Consider the following 24,556-nt stretch of genomic DNA (forward strand, 5'->3'; position numbering starts at 1 on the left):
AGCAGCCAGGAGGGGCTGAAGTGTTGCAGCTTCCCTCCTAGAGGTAGGGGCCCGGAGGAGTCATTTGGAGCGACGATATCCCCTCTGGTTGCCTCCACGAAAGGGCCGCCTGGACTGCTGGAAGCCTCTGGGGCGATCCTGATAAGATCCTCGATCATTCCTGAATGATTGCTGGGAGTACTGATTCTGGTGAAAACCTCTCTGCGCCTGTCCTTGTCCGGTAGAAGCATCCCAACGTGGGTTCTGCCGTCTGGTGTAGGGAGTAAAACGACGGTCTTGGCGTCTATTGGACTTAAGGAGGACCTTCCTCTTATCCTTGTCCTCTATGAGGACTTTATCCAAAATGTCACCGAAGAGCATCGATCCCTGCAGTGGAGCTGAAGCCAGGCGCCATTTTGATTTCAAGTCCGCTGGCCAATTTCTCAGCCACAAGAGTCGGCGTGACGACAGCGTAGTGGCCATGCCCCTACTTGCAAACTTAGCTGCGTGTAGGGTGGCGTCGGCGGAAAACTCAGCTGCGGCCTGTAGTTTGCTGATATCCTGGCGAAGTCTGGCTTCCTCCGGGCCAAGGCGCGACTGCAGCTCCTGGAGCCACATGATGGAGGCCCTGTTGAAGAAGGAGGCCGCAGCAGCCGCTCTGAAACCCCAGCTCGCCATTTGGTGGGTCTTGCGTAATAGGGTTTCCGCCTTTCTGTCCTCTGGTTTCAAGCTCTCCCCCGTCTCTGACGGTACAAGGGCACTGGAAACCAGTGTGACTACTGGCTGGTCAATGGGGGGAAACTCCAAAAGTTTTTCCACCTCATCGTCGAATGTGTAGAACTTGCGCTCCAAATTCGAAGGGCCCTGAGCCGCTGCGGGGTGTTGCCAGGGTTTTTTGACTCCCTCAACAAAGATATGCGATGCCGGGATGTGGTCCGACTCGGGTTGGGGTTCTCTTAAAAGGGAAGCAGATGTCTTGCCGGTCTCTGCTTCTGGTGTCTTAGCTGCTCCCTGCAGGTCCATTACCTGCTTTGCCTTAAAAAGCAGAGTCCGAAACAGCGTGGGCTTAAACAGTCCAGCCACTGGCTGCTGTTCTGGAGTGTTCTCATCCTCTGAGAAATCATAGTCTTTATCACTGTCCTCGCCAAAGTCCGGATCCTCTGACAGAGACCCCAAACCCGAGGGGGGCGGTATTGGCCAAAGGCTTCTTGCTTGAGTCTGAGAACGGTTCACTTGTTGGCCTGTCCCGGCAGTCACTCCTTGAGCATAGACATTTGCAAACATCTCCTGTAATTCTGGAGCCATGTGCTGCCACGAACCAGTCTGGGGACGCAGCCCCGCCGCTGTAGGTGTAAATGTGGCAGAAGGTGCCTGGGTGCCCCTTCTTGGGATCCCGGAAGGTTCAGGTCTAGTCCAGGACAAGGCTGGAGACGGGGCCTGTGGCAATGACATGAACTGTCCCTCTGGGGACCAGTCACCCTCCTGTAGGGGTCCCAGGTGTCCAAAGGCTGACTGAGGGGTCCCAGGTTCAGGCGTGGTTGGCTGCCTCTGAGTCAGAGGTACTGGAGAAGGGGAGGGGTGCAAGGCTGCCTGCAATTTCTTCTCTAGCGCCTTTATGCGCTTTTCTGCCTCTTTTAATGAGGCCACCGAAGCAGGGGACTGGGAGGGCTTTGACCTCTCCTTATCCTTCCCCTTAGCCTTCTCCTTGCTCACCACTGGGGAGCTGGCTTTCTCGGTATTGGGCTTATCCTCCATTGTACTCACAGCTCCGGTGTTGTAATAGGAGAATTACGAGAAAATTGCCTCTCAACAGCTTCGTCACGATAGAAAAAATGGCTGCTGATGCTGGCCTCGCCCTTGCGGCTGCGCATTAGAGCCGTAGCCCAATTCGCGCCTCTCAGCTGCCGGAAGCCCTTCCGGATGGCGCCTTGCGCTCCGTGGGGGGGGTGTAGTCAAAATGGCGCTGCCCAGCATTTTCGCGGGTCTTTTGCGCTCGCCTCCCCTTTTCGCCGCTTCTTCGGGCTCTTCCAGCCCGTTCTCGGCCCTCCAGGGCTCGCCCAGTCCAGCCGCGGCGATCCCAGCGCTGGCGGCTGCGGCGGCGGCGGTAGTCTCCGCGGCATTCCTTGCCGCTTTACAGCTGATTCGGGCTCCGGCGCTGCCTGCGAGCCCCTCCAGGGGTCGCCGTTCTCCTCGAGCCTCCCAGTGGGGGGGGCGGACCCCCCCACCTTCGGCTCGCAGCCCTTGTTTGACCGCTGAGGCCAGGGACTCCGGGCTGAGGTGCTCCTCTTGGGGGCAGTTCCCTCGGGGGGAAGCAGCCCCTAAGGAGATCGTTGGGGGTGTTGTCCACGGAGGACAGAGACCCCTGCCTCCAACGTTGATCAGATCTGTAAGGAGACAAAAGAAAAAAGATTAAACTGGTACTAACACCTTAAAATTTATTCAGCAAAACTCAGTATGTCTCTACTCTGGGACTGAGTTTTTAAAACTGAGCTCATGGGGGGACTGCAAGGGGGCGGTAACTATTATTATGTAAATTTTTACTCAGTCTCTACCAATCGGATTGGTTAAATACCCATGTTGGACTCTCCTTCCAGATGCAGTGGAGAATATCTCCGGGACCGCCTTCTGCCGCACGAATCCCAGCGACCGATTAGGTCCCACAGAGTTGGCCTTCTCCGGGTCCCGTCAACTAAACAATGCCGCCTGGGGGGACCCAGGGGAAGAGCCTTCTCTGTGGCTGCCCCGGCCCTCTGGAACCAGCTCCCCCCTGAGATTAGAACTGCCCCCACCCTCCTCGCCTTTCATAAACTCCTTAAAACCCACCTTTGCCGTCAGGCATGGGGGAATTGAAACATCTCCCCCGGGCCTATACAGTTATGTATGGTATGCTTGTGTGTATGTTTGCTTTTAATAATGGGGCTTTTAGTGTTTCTTTTAAATTATTAGATTTGTTACATATTGTTTATTATTGCCGTGAGTCGCCCCGAGTCTACGGAGAGGGGCGGCATACAAATCTAATGAATGAATGAATGAATGAATGAATGAATAAATAAATAAATAAATAAATAAACAAACAAACAAATAAATAAAGAGGCCGCCATTGTCCTTCTGTTCTGTGTGTTGCCTTCCTGGAGATGTCATCTTTGCCACTATGAGAACCTGTTTTCCTTTCAACAAAGTGGTTGACTTTATTCTTAATTTTGAGTCATTCCAGGGTGATTAACCCTTTTCAGAAGATTCCTATGCCAGAGGCTCATTGCAACAGTCTCTATCAGAGGAATCCAGAGAACAGGTAAAGGTTAAACAGTCATAAGAGTGAGGGATTTTAAAGGAAAGGTTTACATCCTCTCTTGTTAACTTTTCTCCCTTCAACCCACTTTGATGTTTAGACATCAGTCTCTTCTTACAACTGCTCAGCCCTAGCGACATTCAGGTTAGAACTGTAAAGCAGACCGGGTTTGCCCATCTGCCTCTCCAAAATGTTCTGTTTAGGCATGCAAAGCAGGATGCTACAAATGCAGAAATCTGTTGTGCACTTTCGATCAGAGCAATGACAGTTAATAAGGACAGCCCGAGACATCTGAAAATAAACCCAGCATAATCAAATGCTCGCCAACACGACTTGTACAACGCAAGGCAAGAATGGAATAGCAATAGGATAATAGAATAATAGAATGGAAGAAGCATTCTTTTGTCTTGAAGTCCTTCAGCTATTAAGTGGAATTTGGGGCTTTGTGTTGCACAATAGTTATTTTGCCAGGCAGACGTGGATTTCAGATTTCAGATCAAACTCTGTCCTCCACTAATGACGATTTAAAATCCACTTTGTTAGGGCTTTCAAAATCTATCATTAGCACACTATTACTTAGAGTTGTTTGTATCCTTCATGGATACTTCCACATGGGTAATGGCCACATCCTCTTATATCTGCAGTAGGGTTGCATTGCCACCAGAATGGTCTTACTGCTCATCTCCATCTTTCTCACTGAGCTGACCAGGACCTAACCAAGCTTGCCAGTGAGAGGGCACAAATTATAAAGATTGGCTGTAGGAGGGAGAGAGAAATCCCAGAAACCAGGACAATACTGGGATATCTATGAAACAGGAAATAGAAGGCTTGCAGTTCAAGGAAATGTTGGAAAACTAACTTCATAGTCAATATCTCCAGGACCGCCTTCTGCCGCACGAATCCCAGCGACCGGTTAGGTCCCACAGAGTTGGCCTTCTCCGGGTCCCGTTGACTAAGCAATGTTGTTTGGCGGGACCCAGGAGAAGAGCCTTCTCTGTGGCGGCCCCGGTCCTCTGGAAGCAGCTCCCCCCAGATATCAGAGTTGCCCACACCCTCCTTGCCTTTCGCAAGCTCCTTAAAACCCACCTCTGTCATCAGGCATGGGGGAACTGAAATTTCCCTTCCCCCTAGGCTTATAGAATTTATACATAGTATGCTTATATGTATGAGTGGTTCTTTAAATTGGGGTTTTTTAGATTATTTTTAATATTAGATTTGTTTACATTGTCTTTTTATACTGTTGTTAGCCGCCCCGGGTCTTCGGAGAGGGGCGGCATACAAATCTAATAAATAAATAAACAATTTTGGAAGGACAATACAAACATGTCCCCTGTCTTCAAAGGGCCATTGAAACTACCACTCCTATCCTGTTATATTGTACACTCTATAAGGACCTACCTTATAACTCCTTACCTGATAAAATATCCAGGAGATTCTGATCCTTTGTATGTAAGGATGTTGTCAGATCAATATTATTCAATCTCCTTGAGTATAGCCAAATTTTATATATTCAGACAGATTTTGATTGATGAAACTCCACTAATTATATTTTATTCTATTTTGTTTACTTAATTTTCTTTTAATATATTTAATATATTTAATATTTTAATACCCGAGCTGGGGTGGCACAGCAGGTAGAGAGCTGTACTGCAGGCCACTGAAGCTGACTGTAGATCTGTAGGTCAGCGGTTCAAATCTCATCACCGGCTCAAGGTTGACTCAGCCTTCCATCCTTCTGAGTTGGGTAAAATGAGGACCCGGATTGTGGGGGCAATAGGCTGGCTCTGTTAAAAAAGTGCTAATGCTAACATGTTGTAAGCCGCCCTGAGTCTAAGGAGAAGGGTGACATAAAAATCAAATAAATAAATAAATAATATGCTTTTATCCACAATTCTAATCTGAAATAAAAATTCTCTCTCTCATTGCCTTTACATTTTTTTCTTTTTAGAGAAGGAGCTGAATGGATAGTTAAGATCCAAGAAATAATGGAGAATTTGAGTATAAGCATTGAGTTTGGATTCTGCCAGTATGTGGAAGAGGCTTTTATTCTTAACTCAATAAACAAATCTTGATTTAGTACATTTGCCTACATTGGTTTTCCTTACTAACAATATCCATGGATATAGTCAATCACTGAGGCCACAGTTGTCCTAAAGGTGCTTTTTTCAAAAGGCAATGGGATTTTTATAGGTTGATTATCAATATTTGCCAAGAATGTGGAATGCCTGTCTGGTTGATATTGACTAAGCAACCTACTTATTTACTCAGCTTAATGAAAATATTATTTACTCAGCTTCTGTTTATCTAAGTTAATTAAAACTCTTCTGTTTGTCTAGGGTAAAAGCTAATTAGACACTCTTCTGTTTAGTTAGCAATAACACCTTGACATGATCTGTCTGTATACTATATGTTATACATTAACATTTAGCATTGTTATTAAAGTTAGTCAAGTTAATCTTTTGTACTTGTACAAATGAGAAATTTGTTATTAAAAATAAACACAAATCCAAGAGAATGGGCATTGGTCTTCTCGTAGGGTGGAGCTAACCTCCAAGAATGACACTGCCCTCCAGCCAATGAGGACTGAATCTGAGAACTGATATCTTTGTCCTCCAGCCTCAATTCTTCCTCTTTGATGAAGAACAATGATCAGACTCTGTGTGTAGCTCTCCAAAGTCCAAACAAATATGAAAAATTTAATGTCCTGAATGCCAGGAGATTGGAGGTTAGCTCCACCCTACGAGAAAGAGTGTTTCAGGTAAGACCAATACCCATTCGCCATAGTGGGTATAGGTAATCTCCAAGAATGGGGCATACCAAAGCAGTTTGTTCATTGGAAGGCCTAAGTGTGGCTGGCAACCCTAGTCTCTGACACCATTTGTTGCAAAACCCAATGTCCGAAGGCTCTTCAGCAGAGGCAAAAGTGTCAAGCCTGCAGTGTCAGACAAAAGGGATTGGAGAGGATCAGGTGGCCGAATAGATTCACTCAGTGGACAGCCTCCTGGAGGCCAGAAGAGCCCTTACGATGTTGGTGTTAGTTGGTATTAATCTCAAGAATGGGAGCTAAAGCATGCTTCCTTTCTTGCTTGAGGACTGAGTCAAAAAAAGGGGAACTGAGGCAGGAGGATGAAAATATCAATCCTCAGACTCAGTCCTCATTGGCTGAGGGGATGGTGCCATCCCCATTCTTGGAGGTTAGCTCCACCCACTATGGAGAAGGAGACCTTCTTCACAAAGGGGCAGCTCAGCTCAGAGAGGTTTCTTCCTAACTCGGACAAGGTTTGTTCAAGAAATCATGTCTCTGTGTCTATGATTCCGAGATACTTTCTTTATTTGGGGGGTGAACTGAAGAAGCTTCTTGGATCAGAAGTGAAACATTTTGAAGGGAAAAAACCTAAGAAAATCTAGTTGCCTTTTGAAAAGCTCTTTTTGGACATAACTGGTGTTGGAAGAAACTTCCATCTGGTTCATTTCCAAGCCATGAAAAAGACACTGGAAACATGGAGGCTGATTAGAAAGACGGTTTAATGGTGAACAGAACCACCAAGCACATGGTCCTGGTGCAGCTGAACACATGAAATTGAAAGAGAGGGTTTATATATATATACATATATATGTAGATTGTTCTGAGTTCGGGTTTTGCCCCGTGTAATATTTTGAGTGTCTATGCGACGTTTCGGTGAAATCACATTCACCATCATCAGGCTGAAGTTTTAAGCTTCGTGCTGCTGTAAATATATATATACCTTCTCTTGGGCTTTGCGCCTGAACTTCATGTTCCAGTGCAAGAACATATATACTATTGGCTGTGGTCAGATTCCTTAGGGCAGTGATGGCAAACCTATGGCATGGGTGCCACAGATGGCACATGGAGCCCTATCAGCTGGCACGTGAGCTGCTGCCCTAGCTAGTTCCAACATGCATGTGTGTGCCAGCCAGCTAATTTTTGGCTCACACAGAGGTTCTGAGGGAGCATTTTTGGCTTCCAGAGCGCATTCGCGGGGATGGGGGAGGATGCTTGGGAAGGGCAAAACATGAGCCTATTGGGCCCACCGAAAGTTGTGAAACCGGCCATTTCCGGCCTCCAGAGGGCTCTGGGGAGCAAGAGAAGCTGTTTTCGCCCTCCCCAGGCATTGAATTATGGGTGTGAGCACTTGTGCATGTGCTATAGCACACACCCACGCTCTTTCGGCACCCAAGGGAAAAAAGGTTTGCCATCACTGCCTTAGGGTCATGTTTGTCTGAACTCCCGGCTTGGTTGTAGTTTGTTGGGGGATGCAATGTCCTTAGGAGATTGTGCCGTGTGGTGAGCTCTGCTGCTAGATGGGTCAATCTTATTATGTCCTGGAAGGTCATGTCTTAATCCTATCAGTCCAGAGCTGGAGGTCTTCTGTCTTGTAGATAGACTGGCCCAGTCTTTCTTAATGGGCACCAAATACTAACTGCCAGGGGCAGGGAGCTACTTTCTGTCTTTAAAATATGTTTCTCCTTTAGAGAAATATAATATCCTGCCCTTTTTAATATTTCTCAAAATATTTCATTCTTCTAGGAGAGGGGTGGGTACTAACTTTCTACACTAGCAATGTTATAACATGGCATATCTCCTCCGGAAGTGAAACTCTGGCTATAACTATAATTGATTAAGTCACAAAGCTGCAGGAAGCAACTTCATTGTTTTCGGGTCTTGATCATTCCTCCAGACATCATGCGAAATCATGGTCTTAATTACAATGCAATGGGATACCTCAATTTAAGCAATGTACAGCCACTGAATGTGTCCAGTGCAGATATTCTTCAATTACGTAAATCCACATCAAGTATGACATAAATGCTTAGTATTGCTACAATCTTCTGCCCCACCCCCACCCCAAAAAGCTAATCCTTTTCAGGATTTCAGGACTCTCCACGATTGACCTCTCCAGATTCCTAAGAGGCCAGTAAGGGGCGTATATAAGTGCATTGATGTGCCTATCGTCCCCTGTCCAATTGTCTTTCCTTATCTCATATATCATATATATTCTCTCCTTATCTATCTATTATCTATCTATCTATCTATCTATCTATCTATATCATATATATTCTCTCCTTATCTCTTATATCATATATATTCTCTCCCTCCCATCTACTTCTCTTCTTTTTACTTTCTATCGTTATATATATTACTTAATGTGTATTCTCTTCCGTATGTATTGTATATTGAACAAAGAATAAATTTACAAAAAAAATATGTTGGGAATGCAGAATCCAGAATTCCTAATGACAACAGTCTGGGAAAGAGTGGAACAGAATACTTATCTGTTTAAATAAAATCAAACCTCTGGTTAAAATGTATTTCTTCCACTCACTGATCATAAGTATCTATAAAAGCTGACAATGGCAAAAAAATATCTTCATGCTGAGGTTTCTAAAAACAAAATGCTTACATCATCTGAAAACAAACAAAATTTTCCCCAATAGTTCATAAATATCACTTTTATACATATATAACCATCTCCAGTGCTTTTCAAGAGCCAAGGCAATAGCTAACCATCTCCCAAAGCCTCATTTCATGACAAAATGAACTTCGAAATCTCTGCCAAGTTTTGACATGCCAGTTGATTCTCATGGAGGGCTTCACCTCTTTGGTTAATCCCACAATAATTAAGATCTATTTGGGAAGAGGATCCTTCAACCAAAAGTCTTGATTTGAATGTCATGCATATCCATTAAAGAGAAAAAGACATAGGGAAAGTGCATCAATATAGGTTAGCACATTATTAATGGTTTCATGAAGTATATATTTAGGGTTTGCTTATGCCTTTTTCTTCCCATGAATCATGAGAACTTACTTGAAACCTGTTCTGTCGGGCTCTCTGGTAGACGCCTCCCAAAAATTCACAGGTACAAATTTCAGACACACACACGTTTGAAAATTCAAAACAATGTTCTTTATAATGAAAATTCACTTAACCTAAGCCCTCTTTTGGTATAGCAAAGAGCACCCGTCTCCAAACAAACTGGTAATTTGTACAAGTCCCTTATCAGTTCTGTGATACTTAGCTTGCAGCTATGAGGCAATTCACAGTCCTTCTTCTTTCACACAGTGAAACACACTTCGCCCTGGTTGAATTTCAAAGCGGGGGAAAATCAGCACACAAATGTCAAAGTCAGTAAAGCAGTCACGAAAGACAATGATCAGATAATCCTCCACAATGGCCAAACCCACAGGCTGCTCTTTATAGAAGCCTCACTAATTACCACAGCCCCACCCAACCACAGGTGGCCTCATTTTCTTTGATAATAATCTCTCAGTTCTTGCTGCCTATGCATCGCTCTCTGCATGCGTGGCTGTATCATTAACTCTTGTTCTGAATCCAAGGAGGAGCTAGATAATTGATCTCCTTCTGAGCTGTCTGCCACACTCTCCTCCTCCCTCTCACTCATGTCTTCTTGGTCAGAGGAGCCTTCATCATCAGATTCCACCGGGGGCCAAACAGGCCTGCAGCATGTGGATGTCTCCCCCACATCCACAGTCCTTGGGGCAGGAGCTGGGCCAGAGCTAACCACAACAAAACCTAGAATAAAATTATCTTAAACCTAAAACAACACACACAAGGCCCCCAAAGCAGTAAATGGTGCATGAATGTCCCATGATAAATAGTAATTTGCAGAATTTTATACCCCAGGAATCCTTTTTCCTTGGTTTGACTAGATGAGGATCCCCTGTGCCACAAAACTCCACTGAAGAAGAATCTACAATATATCCCAAGATTTTTCTGGATTCACCCAGAGCAACAACCAACCATCAAGTTTCATCACTGCCACCCACAGGTGAAATTAGGGTTACATAATGAAATTGCCATATCTAACCTCTGGCACCGCCTTTTAAAAAGAGCAGAGAATAGATTGGGGAGAAACTCACTCTAATAATCACTGCAAAAATACACTACCTTTGCCATTCTAGTACCCTATCATAAATAATAACTGGGGATGTGGGAAATCACTGTCTAGTACAGTGATGGCGAACCTATGGCACAGGTGCCACAGGTGGCACGCGGAGCCATATCTGCTGGCACCCAAGCCGTTGCCCTAGCTCAGCTCCAATGTGCATGTGTGTGCAGGCCAGCCTATTTTTGGCTTGCACAGATGCTCTTGGAGGACATCTATGGCTCCCAGAGAGCCTCCAGGGGTCGGGTGAGGGCATTTTTACCCTCCTCCAGCTCCAGGGAAGCCTTTGGAGCCTGGGGAGGGCGAAACGCAAGCCCACTGGGCCCACCAAAAGTTGCAAAACAGGCCATTTCCAGCTTCCAGAGGCCCTTCGCAGGGATGGGGGAAGCAGTTTTCGCCCTCCCAAGACATTGAACTATGGGTTTGGGCACTCTCACATGCACGATAGCCCACGTGCATGCTCTTTTGGCACCCAAGGGAAAAAAGGTTCACCATCACAGGTCTAGTACATTAGCAGGGCAATAAGTAGGGGAAGGCAAACAGTTTAGGCAAGTTGAACAAATGATCAGTCCTGAAGTAACTTTCTAAGAATAAAGAGGAATGGGGAAACAAATCAGACAAAATTAATAATTCCCGTCTCTGATTGCTTTATCCATTTCTTCATGATCTGCCAGGAGAAATAATCAGCATAAGAAAACAGTTTTTCTTGTTTGCACAGGTGTGTATTGCATTTTCAAGCAAACAGGTTAGAATCCTACTGTGGAACTAGATTTAGAATCATCTAGATTTGAATTTCAGAGCGTTCGTCCATCACAGAGGAAACTTCCACTCGTTCTTGTAACTGGCAGGCATTATGAAACTTTTGGCTTGGGTAAAGTTTGAACAGTAAAAACCAAATGCTCTATCCTTATAGTGGTAACCTCAGCTTTTTTGCTCTGCAAGAAATATTCCTCTGATCCCAGCAAGGGGAAAAGGGACTAACAAATTCATATTCTATACTGTACTCTACTATATTTCCAGGGAATGCTTCAATGTATAACTTAGTTTGGTTAAGAAAGAACTGAATTTTAAGAGCTGCAACCAATCAATGACTATTTTCTCAGTTTATAGCCTAGCCAAATTTTTTTTTAAAAAGTGCTGTAGATCCAAATAAAACCCTTTCTTTTTAATCTCCCTGCACTATAAACAAATGAAATGTTTATTACTTTGAGCCATCCAATCAAAATACTTTATGTCCGTATGTCTGCCAATCACAAATACAAATATTGCATGCTGTATAGGTAGAAATACCCAAGTTGAAGTTCAAATCCTTTCTGAATCATTTTAAGCAATCTGTAAAATGGAAATATTTATGACAAATGTAGGACATTCATAAAACAAGTATCTCCAAAATTTTCATGTTGAAAAATTGTATAAATGTAACAACAAATATGAGTGAGCTACTACTCTCTAGGAAGTCTAGGCTATCTGGAAAACATTTCCTATAACCTTTAATTACTGATCCAAAAGCTGGGATACATCCATGTTGTAGGAATACTCTTTATAAAGCTAATGAAAATCATTGTCACACGACCACATTTCTGTAAGCTTAGGAGGAAAATTTCATGAAGTAAAATACAATATATTCCTAGGTCATTTCAGTCTTCTGGAATGAAGCCGTCCAACAGATATAAATCTGGAGAGCCTTCCTGATGTCTAACTTATGCCAATGATGTTCCAACTGATATGTTGGGTTGGGACGCCATGGACACTAGGATGGTAGTACTAGAAACTGGGAGAAAAATTACTAAGGCTCCTTTCACTCGACTGAGATTTGACAACTGGCTAGCCAAGGAGATAGAAGGCATACTTCAAACAAATTTAAACAAATTTAAACTCAGTCCCTAACAACCGACCAGAGTTTGTTCCCATACTTTGACTCTCCTTAGCAGTGCACAGAAGAATTACTGGCTCTCAAGATTTTGACCACAGACAGAGGGGAAAAAAGTGGAAGTTGTACTTACACCACTGGAAAGGTTCTCAGCATAATTTACATGGGGAGAGGAAGGTCAGAAAGCCTCTTGGAGGTCTTCAGTATTTGTTATCATTCTGAAACAAATAAGGACATTTAATTTAGAAGTTATTGCACACAAACAAGCAATGATTATTTCATTTTCTACCAGACTCATATAAAGTCAGAATCTGTCTTAAAATAGACAGCACACTGATGGTTAGGGGGGTCTTTTTAAAATATGTTACAGTGTCTCACAATGTAAATACATCTGCACTTGATGGGTTGCTAAGCTATAATTTTTGAATAAAACACAGAACTAAAATACCAGTTGCTCAGAAAGATGTATAGCTTTAGAATGACAAATCAACATAAGCTGACAACATGATTTGAGGTCCATGAAACTATATCATTTTAAATTTGTTTTGCATCACTTAGAGAAACCAGACATATCTCACTTCAAAACTGTTAATGCTTTATTTGACTATGTGCTATTTTGGAAACTCACATTGATCTCTGAAAGATCCAGAGAAATCTACAAGAGTGATTACCGTATTTTTTTTTTGAGTATAAAATGCATCTTTTTCCTCCCTAAAAAAGGTTGAAAATTTGGGTGCATCTTATACAAATCTTTAAAGCTCCTCCCCCCCAGCCCTAACTACCGGTAGGTGCTAATGATCTTCCTGGCTTCCTACTCTCACTTTTTTCAGTAACCTGTTTATTTAGGAAACCAGAAGATGTGCATCCATTATATTGACATTATAATCAACACCTGCATTTGTAAAGGCTGCTTCCTACATTATCTGCCATAGTTGCCATGTAAATTCCACGGTGCAATAGCTGAGCTTGCTGCATGTCATACATGCAGTGATTGCAAACATTCTAATAAGTGAAGAAGTAGTGGCAAACTCAGGTTTACTAGGTAAATGGTCAAAGCAATGGAAACTGCAGTTTAATGTTTCCAAATGTAAAATAATGCACTTGGGGAAAAGGAATCCTCAATCTGAGTATTGTATTGGCAGTTCTGTGTTAGCAAATACTTCAAAAGAAAAGGATTTAGGGGTAGTGATTTCTGACAGTCTCAAAATGGGTGAACAGTGCAGTGCAGTCAGGCGGTAGGGAAAGCAAGTAGGATGCTTGGCTGCATAGCTAGAGGTATAACAAGCAGGAAGAGGGAGATTATGATCCCGCTATATAGAATGCTGGTGAGACCACATTTGGAATACTGTGTTCAGTTCTGGAGACCTCACCTACAAAAAGATATTGACAAAATTGAACGGGTCCAATGACGGGCTACAAGAATGGTGGAAGGTCTTAAGCATAAAACGTATCAGGAAAGACTTAATGAACTCAATCTGTATAGTCTGGAGGACAGAAGGAAAAGGGGGGACATGATCGAAACATTTAAATATATTAAAGGGTTAAATAAGGTCCAGGAGGGAAGTGTTTTTAATAGGAAAGTGAACACAAGAACAAGGGGACACAATCTGAAGTTAGTTGGGGGAAAGATCAAAAGCAACATGAGAAAATATTATTTTACTGAAAGAGTAGTAGATCCTTGGAACAAACTTCCAGCAGACGTGGTAGATAAATCCACAGTAACTGAATTTAAACATGCCTGGGATAAACATATATCCATCCTAAGATAAAATACAGAAAATAGTATAAGGGCAGACTAGATGGACCATGAGGTCTTTTTCTGCCGTCAGACTTCTATGTTTCTATGTTTCTATGTTTAAAAACAATACAGTTGGGGAAAACATATAAGACTTAAGAATGAGGTCCAAACATTCATAGTGACTTCCAAACTTAGTGGTAAATTGGAGTCAATTTTTCACTATATCATTTGATTTCAAAAAAAGGGGGGGGGGATCCAGTAGCTGAATACAGGCACTAGGTTTTATGGGACATCCCTCCCTATAATGGCATTTCAAAACCATAAGGCCTCAACCCTTCAGTCTGACAAACAGAATCTAGGTTTGTCTCCCTAGCCAGAACAGCAAGTATCATTAATCTGTATGACTAATGCAGAGGTTAAACCTGACAAACCTTTGTCCTGTCTGCATTATTCATTAATGAAATTAACTTGTTAAAGTGGGAGGGGGGCGTGGGGAAGAGGAGGAGAGGGAGAAGCAGAGACTGAAAGAGGAAGTCAGCCTTCCTTCCCTCCCTGGTGCATAAACAGTATGCAAAAGAGTGGAGGAGAAAAGAGGGAGGAATTCTGTATTAGTATGAAAATCGTGGCAGCGACTGTAGAATGGAATGAACAATCCAATCCTCGGCTTAAAAGCTGCTCTAAAAGGCGGCTCAAATTTACAATGGATGAGCCTTCATGGCAATCTGTTTTTCCGATATTAAAAATCTCATTTTCTCAATGCCAAGGACAAGTGGAAGCGTAAGGCACTGGAGTATCAACTCGGCATTTGTCTCATTTGACATTAAATCATTCTCATTTTCAACTCGCCGGTTTCTAATATCTCCTTGGGAGCCACTTCAGTTTTGTTCATTTCTCTTTGACTGCAATTAAGATATTGGAGTACCCCCGTCTCCACCTTTGCTTCCACCTTCTACACTTCCTCTCAAATGTGGTGGGGGTTTTTTTTGTTTTTGCTTTGCTTTAACCAGTTTCTGGGCAGTTAAGAAGACCAACAAGTGCTGTCTTCTCACTAAGATTCACCAGCCAGAAAACTCAATTCATCTTAGAAACATAGAAACATAGAAGTCTGACGGCAGAAAAAGACCTCATGGTCCATGTAGTCTGCCCTTATACTATTTTCTGTATTTTATCTTAGGATGGATATATGTTTATCCCAGGCATGTTTAAATTCAGTTACTGTGGATTTATCTACCACGTCTGCTGGAAGTTTGTTCCAAGGATCTACTACTCTTTCAGTAAAATAATATTTTCTCATGTTGCTTTTGGTCTTTCCCCCAACTAACTTCAGATTGTGTCCCCTTGTTCTTGTGTTCACTTTCCTATTAAAAACACTTCCCTCCTGGACCTTATTTAACCCTTTAATATATTTAAATGTTTCGATCATGTCCCCCCTTTTCCTTCTGTCCTCCAGACTATACAGATTGAGTTCATTAAGTCTTTCCTGATATGTTTTATGCTTAAGACCTTCCACCATTCTTAAACCATAATGGAGGAATGGAGGACATATGGAAGAATCAGCTCATATTGATTAAGATACAAAAGATAGTTTCATGGCAAAGATACCAAAAGTGATTTCTTAGTCTAAAAATGTTACAGTACTCTCTTCTTTTATCATACCCAGTTATACATCTCCACCCCATGTCCAGCCAACGAAGCGGTGGAAGTGATGTGCCGGTGCCTGGAGGATGTTGGGGCCTGGATGAGTGTCAACAAACTCAAGCTCAACCCAGACAAGACGGAGTGGCTGTGGGTCTTACCTCCCAAGGACAATTCCATCTGTCCGTCCATTACCCTAGGGGGAGAACCACGAAGGTTCGCAACTTGGGCATCCTCCTCGACCCACAGCTCACATTAGAGAAACATATTTCAGCTGTGGTGAGGGGGGCGTTTGCCCAGGTTCGCCTTGTGCACCAGTTGCAACCCTACTTGGACCGGGAGTCACTGCTCACAGTCACACATGCCCTCATCACCTCGAAACTCGACTACTGTAACACTCTCTACATGGGGCTACCTTTGAAAAATGTTCGGAAACTTCAGATCGTGCAGAATGCCGCTGCGAGAGCAATCATGGGCTTTCCCAAATATGGCCATGTTACACCAACACTCCGCAGTCTGCATTGGTTGCCGATCAGTTTCCGATCACAATTCAAAGTGTTGGTTATGACTTATAAAGCCCTTCATGGCACCGGACCAGATTATCTCAGGGACCGCCTTCTGCTGCATGAATCCCAGTGACCAGTTAGGTCCCACAGAGTGGATCTTCTCCGGGTCCCGTCAACTAAACAATGTCACTTGGCGGGACCCAGGGGAAGAGCCTTCTCTGTGGTGGCCCCGGCCCTCTGGAACCAACTCCCCCCAAAGATTAGAATTGCCCCCACCCTCCTTGCCTTTCGTAAGCTGCTTAAAACCCACCTCTGCTGTCAAACATGGGGGAATTGAGACCCTCTTCCCCCTAGGCCTTTACAATTCTATGCATGGTATGTATGTATGTATGTTTGGTTTTTTATATTAATGGGTTTTTAATTGTTTCTAACATCAGACTGCTATTGTACACTGCTTTATTGTTGCTGTTAGCCGCCCCGAGTCTCCAGAGAGGGGCGGCGTACAAATCCAACCAACCAATCAATAAATAAATAAATAAATAAATAAATAGCCAGACTGTGGCCCTGAAATCACTTATCAGATATTAATACATATCCTCCAGCTCAGGAACCCAAATTTCAAATGATGAGCTTTTTAGGAATGAGAGTCTGTCCTCTAAAATTTTGCAACAGCTTTACATATTCAGACTATTATTGTATAACAATACAATATCAATGCACATCCTCCCAACAAAGATTTCACACAGCAGTGAGTGATCCTATTTTTTTTTTGTGCTATATTTTAGAGCCACTTTCATGAGTATGTACTGTATATGTCAAAGACATATACCACAAACACACCTATTTATTAAGAAAACAGTATGAAAGGTTTAAAAAAACAAAAGAATACAAGTTTCTAGTCCTTAATCCTTAGGGAGCTGGGCAGCATACAAATTGAACGAACGAACGAATGAATATAGATACACAGAATTTGGAAATGACTGAGAGAGACCAAACAGCATTTCCAGCCCAGAAGGAAGGAATCAATAAGATTTGGAGCACCTGGTGCAAAATAAGGTTTTATCCACTGAATCAGTAACAGTCATGTATTGATTGAATTGTTTGAGTCCTGGGTTTTAACTAGGGTTGTTGTTTTAATTTATATTTGACTTCTTTTATTGTAAATTGTATTTTTATATTGTTCTGAGCTGCCCTGAGTCCTTTGGGATTACGCGGCATAGAAGTCGAATAAATAAAATTATTAGAATTCTTTATTGGCCAGGTGTGATTGCACACACAAGGAATTTGTCTTTGGTGCATATGCTCTCAGTGTACATAAAAGAAAAAGATACATTTGTCAAGAATCATGAGTACAACACTTAATGATTGTCATAGGCAGTGAAGGGCTGCCAAAATTTTTACTACCACACTGTGGGTGTGGCTTATGCAGGATGCCCTGCGTTTTCTTTCATCTTTCAGTGCAAATTGGGTGCTCTGGGGTGGAGCTCCATTTTCGCTACTCCACTGCGTTCCTCCCACCCCACCCCTGGTCATAGGGGTCAAATAAGCAAAGAAGAAACAATCAATAATAATAAAAGTCTTACGGATACAAGCAACAAGCAGTCATAAGTGGGAGGAAATGGGTGATAGGAATAAATAATAAATAATAAATATTTCCAAAATTTCCTGGGTCAGCTTTTCTACTCATATGACAATACTGGTTGCACCATAAAAAACCAACTACAACCTTGGTAGACACAGGACAACGCATGCTGCCTTATGCCACCTTAGACTACTAGATCATAGAGTTGAAGTACCATTACTGTTTCAACTTAGCTTCCCATAGTCATTCATTCATTCATTCATTCATTCATTCATTCATTCATTCATTCATTCATTTATTGGATTTGTATGCCGCCCCTCTCCGAAGACTCGGGGCGGCTAACAGCAATAATAAGACAGTATAATAATAATCCAAACAATTAAAAACCCATTATAATAAAAACCAAACAGACATACCATGCATAAAATTGTAACGGCCTAGGGGGAAAGAGGATCTCAGTTTCCCCATGCCTGGCGGCAGAGGTGGGTTTTAAGTAGCTTACGAAAGGCAAGGAGGGTGGGGGCAATTCTAATCTCTGGGGGGAGTTGGTTCCAGAGGGCCGGGGCCGCCACAGAGAAGGCTCTTCCCCTGGGTCCCGCCAAGCGGCATTGCTTAGTTGAAGGGACCTGGAGAAGACCCACTCTGTGGGACCTAACTGGTCGCTGGGATTCATGCAGCAGAAGACGTCCCGGAGATAATCTGGTCCGGTGCCATGAAGGGCTTTATAGGTAAAGCCCTTCATGGCATCTTTTTATAACTAAAGATTCTGGGAATGTACTTAAGAGCTTCACCAGAGAAAGCATGTCTTCTGGCATTGAACTGTGGCCCCTCCCAGGGCAAGAACTACCTTCCAAAGCAGTAGAGCAAAAGCTTCCCAGCCAAGGAAAAACAATCCCTTAAGTGGCTATTGATGCTTGCTCTGAGAGGCAGCAGGAAATCTAAGATACTAATAGGGCCTCTAAATGGCTATACTAAGTGCTGGAAGGTACTGATCCTCTTTGGCTTCCTCCTGCAGGTTATCTGCTCAGTTTTGGACTTGGGCTTAGAATACATATGCATGTCTTTTCTCTCTTCTATTTAGATACAGCACTGGCACCTTTTCAAGTAAGGTAACAAAATATTGAAAGCTCCGTTGCAGCATGAGTTTCCAGTTCTTCTACTTGTTGATTACTACCTGTTAGGAACTGTTTGCCCCACAACTGAGCCAAATGTTAACTTGGGATCACCTCAAAACCCAAGCGTTGTTAAGGAATAAGGCCCATCAGGCAATTAACAGTCAATTGGCCTTCTCAAGGTCCCGTCGACTAAACAATGTCATTTGGCGGGACCCAGGAGAAGAGCCTTCTCTGTGGCGGCCCCAACCCTCTGGAACCAGCTCCCCCCCAGATATCAGAGTTGCCCCTACCCTCCTTGCCTTTCACAAGCTCCTTAAAACCCACCTCTGTCGTCAGGCATGGGGGAATTGAAATTTTTCCCTTCCCCCTAGGCTTATAGAATTTATACATGGTATGCTTGTATGTATGATTGGTTTTTTAAATTGGGGTTTTTTAGATTATTTTTAATATTAGATTTGTTTACATTGTCTTTTTTATTGTTGTTAGCCGCCCCGAGTCTTCGGAGAGGGGCGGCATACAAATCAAATCAAATCAAATCAAATCAAATAAATAAATAAATAAAACAGTCATCAATGATCACTAAAGTGCTTTGAAGTGAAAGAAATGAACTGTTTAAACCTCGAGACTGTTACGGATTCTTTCGGAAATTAGTGGCCAATTTCTCTTTCTCTCCTTTTCTAGGGCAACTGCCTTTACAATGACATCCATCAATCAACATATATTAATAATTAATCTGAGGTCCCTTCCAGTCTTATGATTCATATTCTATGTATGTTAGTTGGAAACATCATTGCTAGGATGTTAATTGGGGGTTTTATTTGCCCCATGCAGAGACTATGGAGCTGGACTATAACTGTAGTTGGCTTATTCATCTTGTTTGTCACATCTACTCTTTCCTCTTACTTGAGAGTTAAATCAACTTTACCAGATCTCTTGTTCCTAGAAAAGGACTCTGTTAATCTCCATTTTGATCTGTGAAAATTTTCACCCCACCCAGTATTGTATTTGCAGGATTTTTTCTTAAAGGGAACTTACACGATCAATCCCCTAACACAGGGGTAGGCAAAGTTGGCTCTTCTATGACATGTGGACTTCCACTCCCAGAATTCTTGAGCTAGCATGATTGGCTCAGGAATTCTGGGAGTTGAAGTCCACAAGTCCTAGAAGAGCCAACTTTGCCAACCCCTGCCCTAACATATAAGAGAACAGTTAACATCTTGCCTGCTTGGGTGCTACTGACTGCCATGGTTTTATTTTTACTTTGCATTAATTTTATTGTAACCCTTGCTATCTTCACTGTAATATTGTTATTTTAATTGGGGGGGGAGTGTTTATGTTGGAGTGCACGAGTTGCAAGAATAATCAAACTCAACTGGAATTATTACTTTTGTTTTTATATACTTGATTAACACAATCAGGAAGGACAGAGCTTATGGTATAAGGTTTATAGAGATTCTCAACCATCCAGTTCATGGTTCTCCCAAAGGTGCTTTTTCAGGAGGCAACTGGACTTTCTTGTTTTTTTTCTTCTGAAGACGTTTCGCTTTTCATCCAGGAAGCTTCTTCAGCTCTGATAGGATAGTGGAGAATGGAAGGATGTCTGCAAGGAATATAAATCTCTCTGGTCCCCATTATCTTGTCAGAGCTGAAGATGCTTCTTGGATAAGAAGCAAAACATCTTCAAAAGGAAAAAAAAAGGAAGTCCAGTTGTCTCCTGAAAAAACACTTTTGGGACACTTATGGTTGAAGGTACCAAGATCTAATAATTTAGAGCCCAGTCTTCAACCCTAGTTCACTTTTAGGCACAGCAAGTTAATGATGGTGCAGCTTAGAAAGCGTTTTGGATGGGGTCAGTACTGTTTTGTTATCCATTTGCTGCTCAATGCAGGGCTTACCAGAGCTGACTCTAGAAAGTCATCTACCACTTTAATTCTCCTGCGGTGTTTCATAGCAATATTAAATCAAGCCCTTTGGAGCTTGGTGAGAAAATCAATAGGGCAGGCACCATAAATCCAAATCAAGTGGGCAGACCAAAAAGGAGGAACAGCAGAAATTGTGGGTTTTGCTGGGATGCCTGACAGTTGCATAAAGATACTTAGATGCTGCATTGTTTGTAAAGTATCATGCTCTTAGTTGCTGAGACCAGGGAAGAAAGTATGTGTATAGGTAATCCTCATTTAGTGAGTCCTGGGACGGCATACAAATCTAATAAATTATTATTATTATTATTATTATTATTATTATTATATTATTATTATTATTATTATTATTATTATTATTATTATTATTATTATTATTATGTCAGTACAACATAGCAAACGAGATCACTATGCTGGATTTCGTATTTCATCACCAGTCGGGCGCTTCCCAAGTACCTAGGACTGCGTGATGTACCGGCGAATTATGTTTGCCGATCCCAGTAAAGCGGCCTTTTGCAATTGACAGATGGAGATTTTGTCAATTCCAATGGTTTTCAAATGTCCGCTGAGATCCTTTGGTACTGTGCCCAGCGTGCCAAGTACCACTGGGACCACTTTCATGGGCTTATGCCAGAGTCGTTGCAGCTCGATTTTTAGATCTTCGTATTTCACTAATTTCTCTAGCTGCTTCTCCTCGATTCTGCTGTCTCCTGGGATTGCGATGTCGATGATCCATACTTTCTTTTTCTCCACGATCACAATGTCTGGTGTGTTATGCTTCAGAATTCGGTCAGTCTGAAGTCGGAAGTCCCACAGTAGTTTTGCTTGCTCATTTTCGACCACTTTTTCGGGCTTATGATATCACCAGTTCTTTGCCACTGGTAAATGGTAGTTCCGGCACAAGTTCCAGTGGATCATCTGTGCCACAGCATCATGTCTATGCTTGTAGTTAGTCTGTGTGATCTTTTTGCAGCAGCTGAGTATGTGATCGATTGTTTCATCTCTTTCTTTACAGAGTCTGCACTTTGGATCGTCTGTTGATTTTTCAATTCTGGCTTTTATTATTATTATTATTATTATTATTATTATTATATTATTATTATTATTATTATTATTATTATTATTATTATTATTTGCTTAAAGGCAAATGTTTGAAGTAACAAGAGTGGTTTTTAAAAAAAAAAACACCTAACAGCTGACCGGTATTTGAATTTTTGACCTTTGCAGCATCTCCTTCTTCTTATTTTACTTGTTTATTTAGCCAATAATCAAGATGCCCTCAAAGGGAAAGAACCAAAGCCAGAGAAAGTAGCAAGAAGCAAAGGAAAAATGTAAGCGTAATCACGACCACGTGATTTTATCTTAGCGACTATTTTGCTTAATGACTGAGTTGCTGGTTCCAATTGGCAGTTGCTAAACGAGGACTATATTTACAAACAGGCCAATCTACAGGACAAAGGTTAACCTATCTGACGTGTTTACAAGCAAATCTTTTAGTTGCAATTTAATTAAAACTTGGCAAGTCCAGCAGCAGAAATAGAAAATTGCTTTGGGAGTCAGCTCTGGTCTGTGAGATATCATTTAACTACTCCTAATGCAGGCTTTGTAAGGGTCACCCAACATATATCTCTGTCTGTATAGTCTGGAAGACAGAAGGAAAAGGGGGGGGGCATGATCAAAACATTTAAATATGTTAAAGGGTTAAATAGGGTTCAGGAGGGAAGTGTTTTTAATAGGAAAGTGAACACAAGAACAAGGGGACACAATCTGAAGTTAGTTAGGGGAAAGATCAAAGGCAACATGAGAAAATATTATTTTACTGAAAGAGTAGTAGATCCTTGGAACAAACTTCCAGCAGACGTGGTTGGTAAATCCACAGTAACCGAATTTAAACATGCCTGGGATAAACATATATCCTAAGATAAAATACAGAAAATAGTATAAGGGCAGACTAGATGGATCTTGAGGTCTTTTTCTGCCGTCAGTCTTCTATGTTTCTATGTCCCTTAAAAACAGCACACAGACCAATTATGAAAAGAACCGATGCAAAAAAACAAAACAACACAGTTAAGGCACAGACAATTCCTCCTTAACCTTACATAACTGGGTCCTTCATCCTAACTAAAATTTAACACTGGATTATTTTGGAAGGGAGCGGCAGAAGGCAATTCTACAGGAGCAGGCTAATAAAAGCACAAATATGGCAGCACTTCGAAATGCATAATTTAACAAGAGGACAGCCTGCCTGTATTCATAAAAAGCGAAGGTCATGGCTGACAAATCTACTTGAAATCTGGTTTTATTATACGACCAAATAGTTAGACGAGAATGAAATGGCAGGCATACATTATCGGGGGTCTTTGGAAAGAAAGCATTTGTTTTGGTACCTTAGGTTGATTTACAAGGTCATAAAATGCCCATCATGAAGTTGGGGGTGGATGGGTGGGTGGATAGGAATAAATGGATTAAATGACACTGGCTAAGGGGGAAGGAGGTGATGTCAGGGAGCGGAAACAGTTTGGGATGTGAAGGGAGGAGGAAAAAGGTCAGCTTGCCATTTTGTTTACCTTGTTGCATTATAAAGGACTCCAAAGAGAATAAAAATATCTTTTTGCTGTACAAAGGCAGCAAGGGCTTGGGACTCCATATCAGGTACAGGAAGGAAACTGTGCAAAGGAAAGACGGTTGTAAACGTAGAAACAATGTTGGGTTTCCTGTATACCAGGAAGGGCCTGAATGTAGAATTAAAGAATACTGCATGTAGTGAATATAAGCGGATAAACCTAGATGGATTAACTACCATGTCCACAAACCAGCTGGAAAGTAATGCACCAACAGCAAGCGACTTAGCTGGAAGAGACAGACTGGAAATAGGCGTTGATTGCTTACCTGAACGCCTCTTCTCGTACGGTGAGCGGGTACAGCAGTCACATGGGGTTGCTCATGTCCAATCCGGTGGAACTGAGCCTAGTATTAAAAAAGCTTGCCGGATCCGCCCCTTCCCCAGAATTCGCGAATCCATAGACTAGGCTCAGTTGTGAAGCTCTGCAGTGTTCAACTCTCATTGTTAGAGGAAGAAGGATAGAGAAAGGTAAAGAAGACACATACAAGGGCGGGAAGTGACTGCTGTACCCGCTCACCGTACGAGAAGAGGCGTTCAGGTAAGCAATCAATGCCTATTCTCCGTACTGAAGGAGCGGGTCCAGCAGTCACATGGGACATACCCAATAGATGGTCCCTAGGGTGGGATTAGATTGCTATCGTGTGAGATAACGGATTGGAGTACCCTTCTGCCGAAGGCAGCGTCCGCTGAAGCGTAAGAATCAATCTTGTAGTGCCTGATGAAGGAATTTGGCGAGGCCCAAGTGGCTGCTTTGCAGACCTCCTCCAACGGGGCTTGAGTCGCCCAAGCGGCCGAGGTGGCTGCGCTCCTGGTGGAATGCGCTGTGATGTTCCTTGGAACTGAGAGGGAGGCCGACTCATAGGCCTTAGATATAGTCCCTCTGATCCAACGGCCTATTACTGTTGAAGACACTTTGGCCCCCATGACTCTGGGATGATAGGCTATAAAAAGTGCTTCTGACCTCCGAAAGGGTCCTGTGCGTTGGATATAGATTCTCAGCGCTCTGGTGAGATCCAGGGTGTGCCATCTAATCGCCAAGGGATGGTCTCGTTGGAGGCAGAAGGAAGGTAGGACAATATCCTGAGATCTGTGGAACATGGAACTAACCTTAGGTAAGAAGGTGGGGTCCAGTCGCAAGACTACCTTGTCCTGATGGAATTGACAAAGGTCCTGTCTGATTGAGAGGGCAGCCAGCTCCGAAATGCGTCGGGCAGAGGTAATAGCCACCAGGAATGCTACCTTAAAGGATAAGTACCTGAGGGACGCCGATTTTAGGGGTTCGTATGGTGCCTGCGTGAGGGAATGGAGAACCCGTGGCAAATCCCAGGATGGGTACCTGTGGACCTTGGAAGGTCTGAGGTTGGCTATGCCCT

The 24,556-nt window shown here is 42.8% G+C and overlaps 1 protein-coding gene across 7 annotated transcripts in view; it reads right to left on the reverse strand.

Moving 5' to 3' along the window:
* HMBOX1 (homeobox containing 1) overlaps window positions 1-24,556 on the reverse strand; it is a 186,545-nt gene that overhangs the window by 78,804 nt on the left and 83,185 nt on the right. For all 7 annotated transcript variants that reach the window (XM_070734854.1, XM_070734853.1, XM_070734851.1 and 4 more), the window contains one exon: window positions 12,199-12,283. In XM_070734854.1, the coding sequence (XP_070590955.1) occupies window positions 12,199-12,221 (23 nt within the window). In that variant the 5' untranslated portion in view covers window positions 12,222-12,283. The remainder of the gene's footprint in view (window positions 1-12,198; window positions 12,284-24,556) is intronic.

Source organism: Erythrolamprus reginae, chromosome 1, assembly GCF_031021105.1.
Source record: "Erythrolamprus reginae isolate rEryReg1 chromosome 1, rEryReg1.hap1, whole genome shotgun sequence".
Taxonomy (NCBI): Eukaryota; Metazoa; Chordata; class Lepidosauria; order Squamata; family Dipsadidae; genus Erythrolamprus; species Erythrolamprus reginae.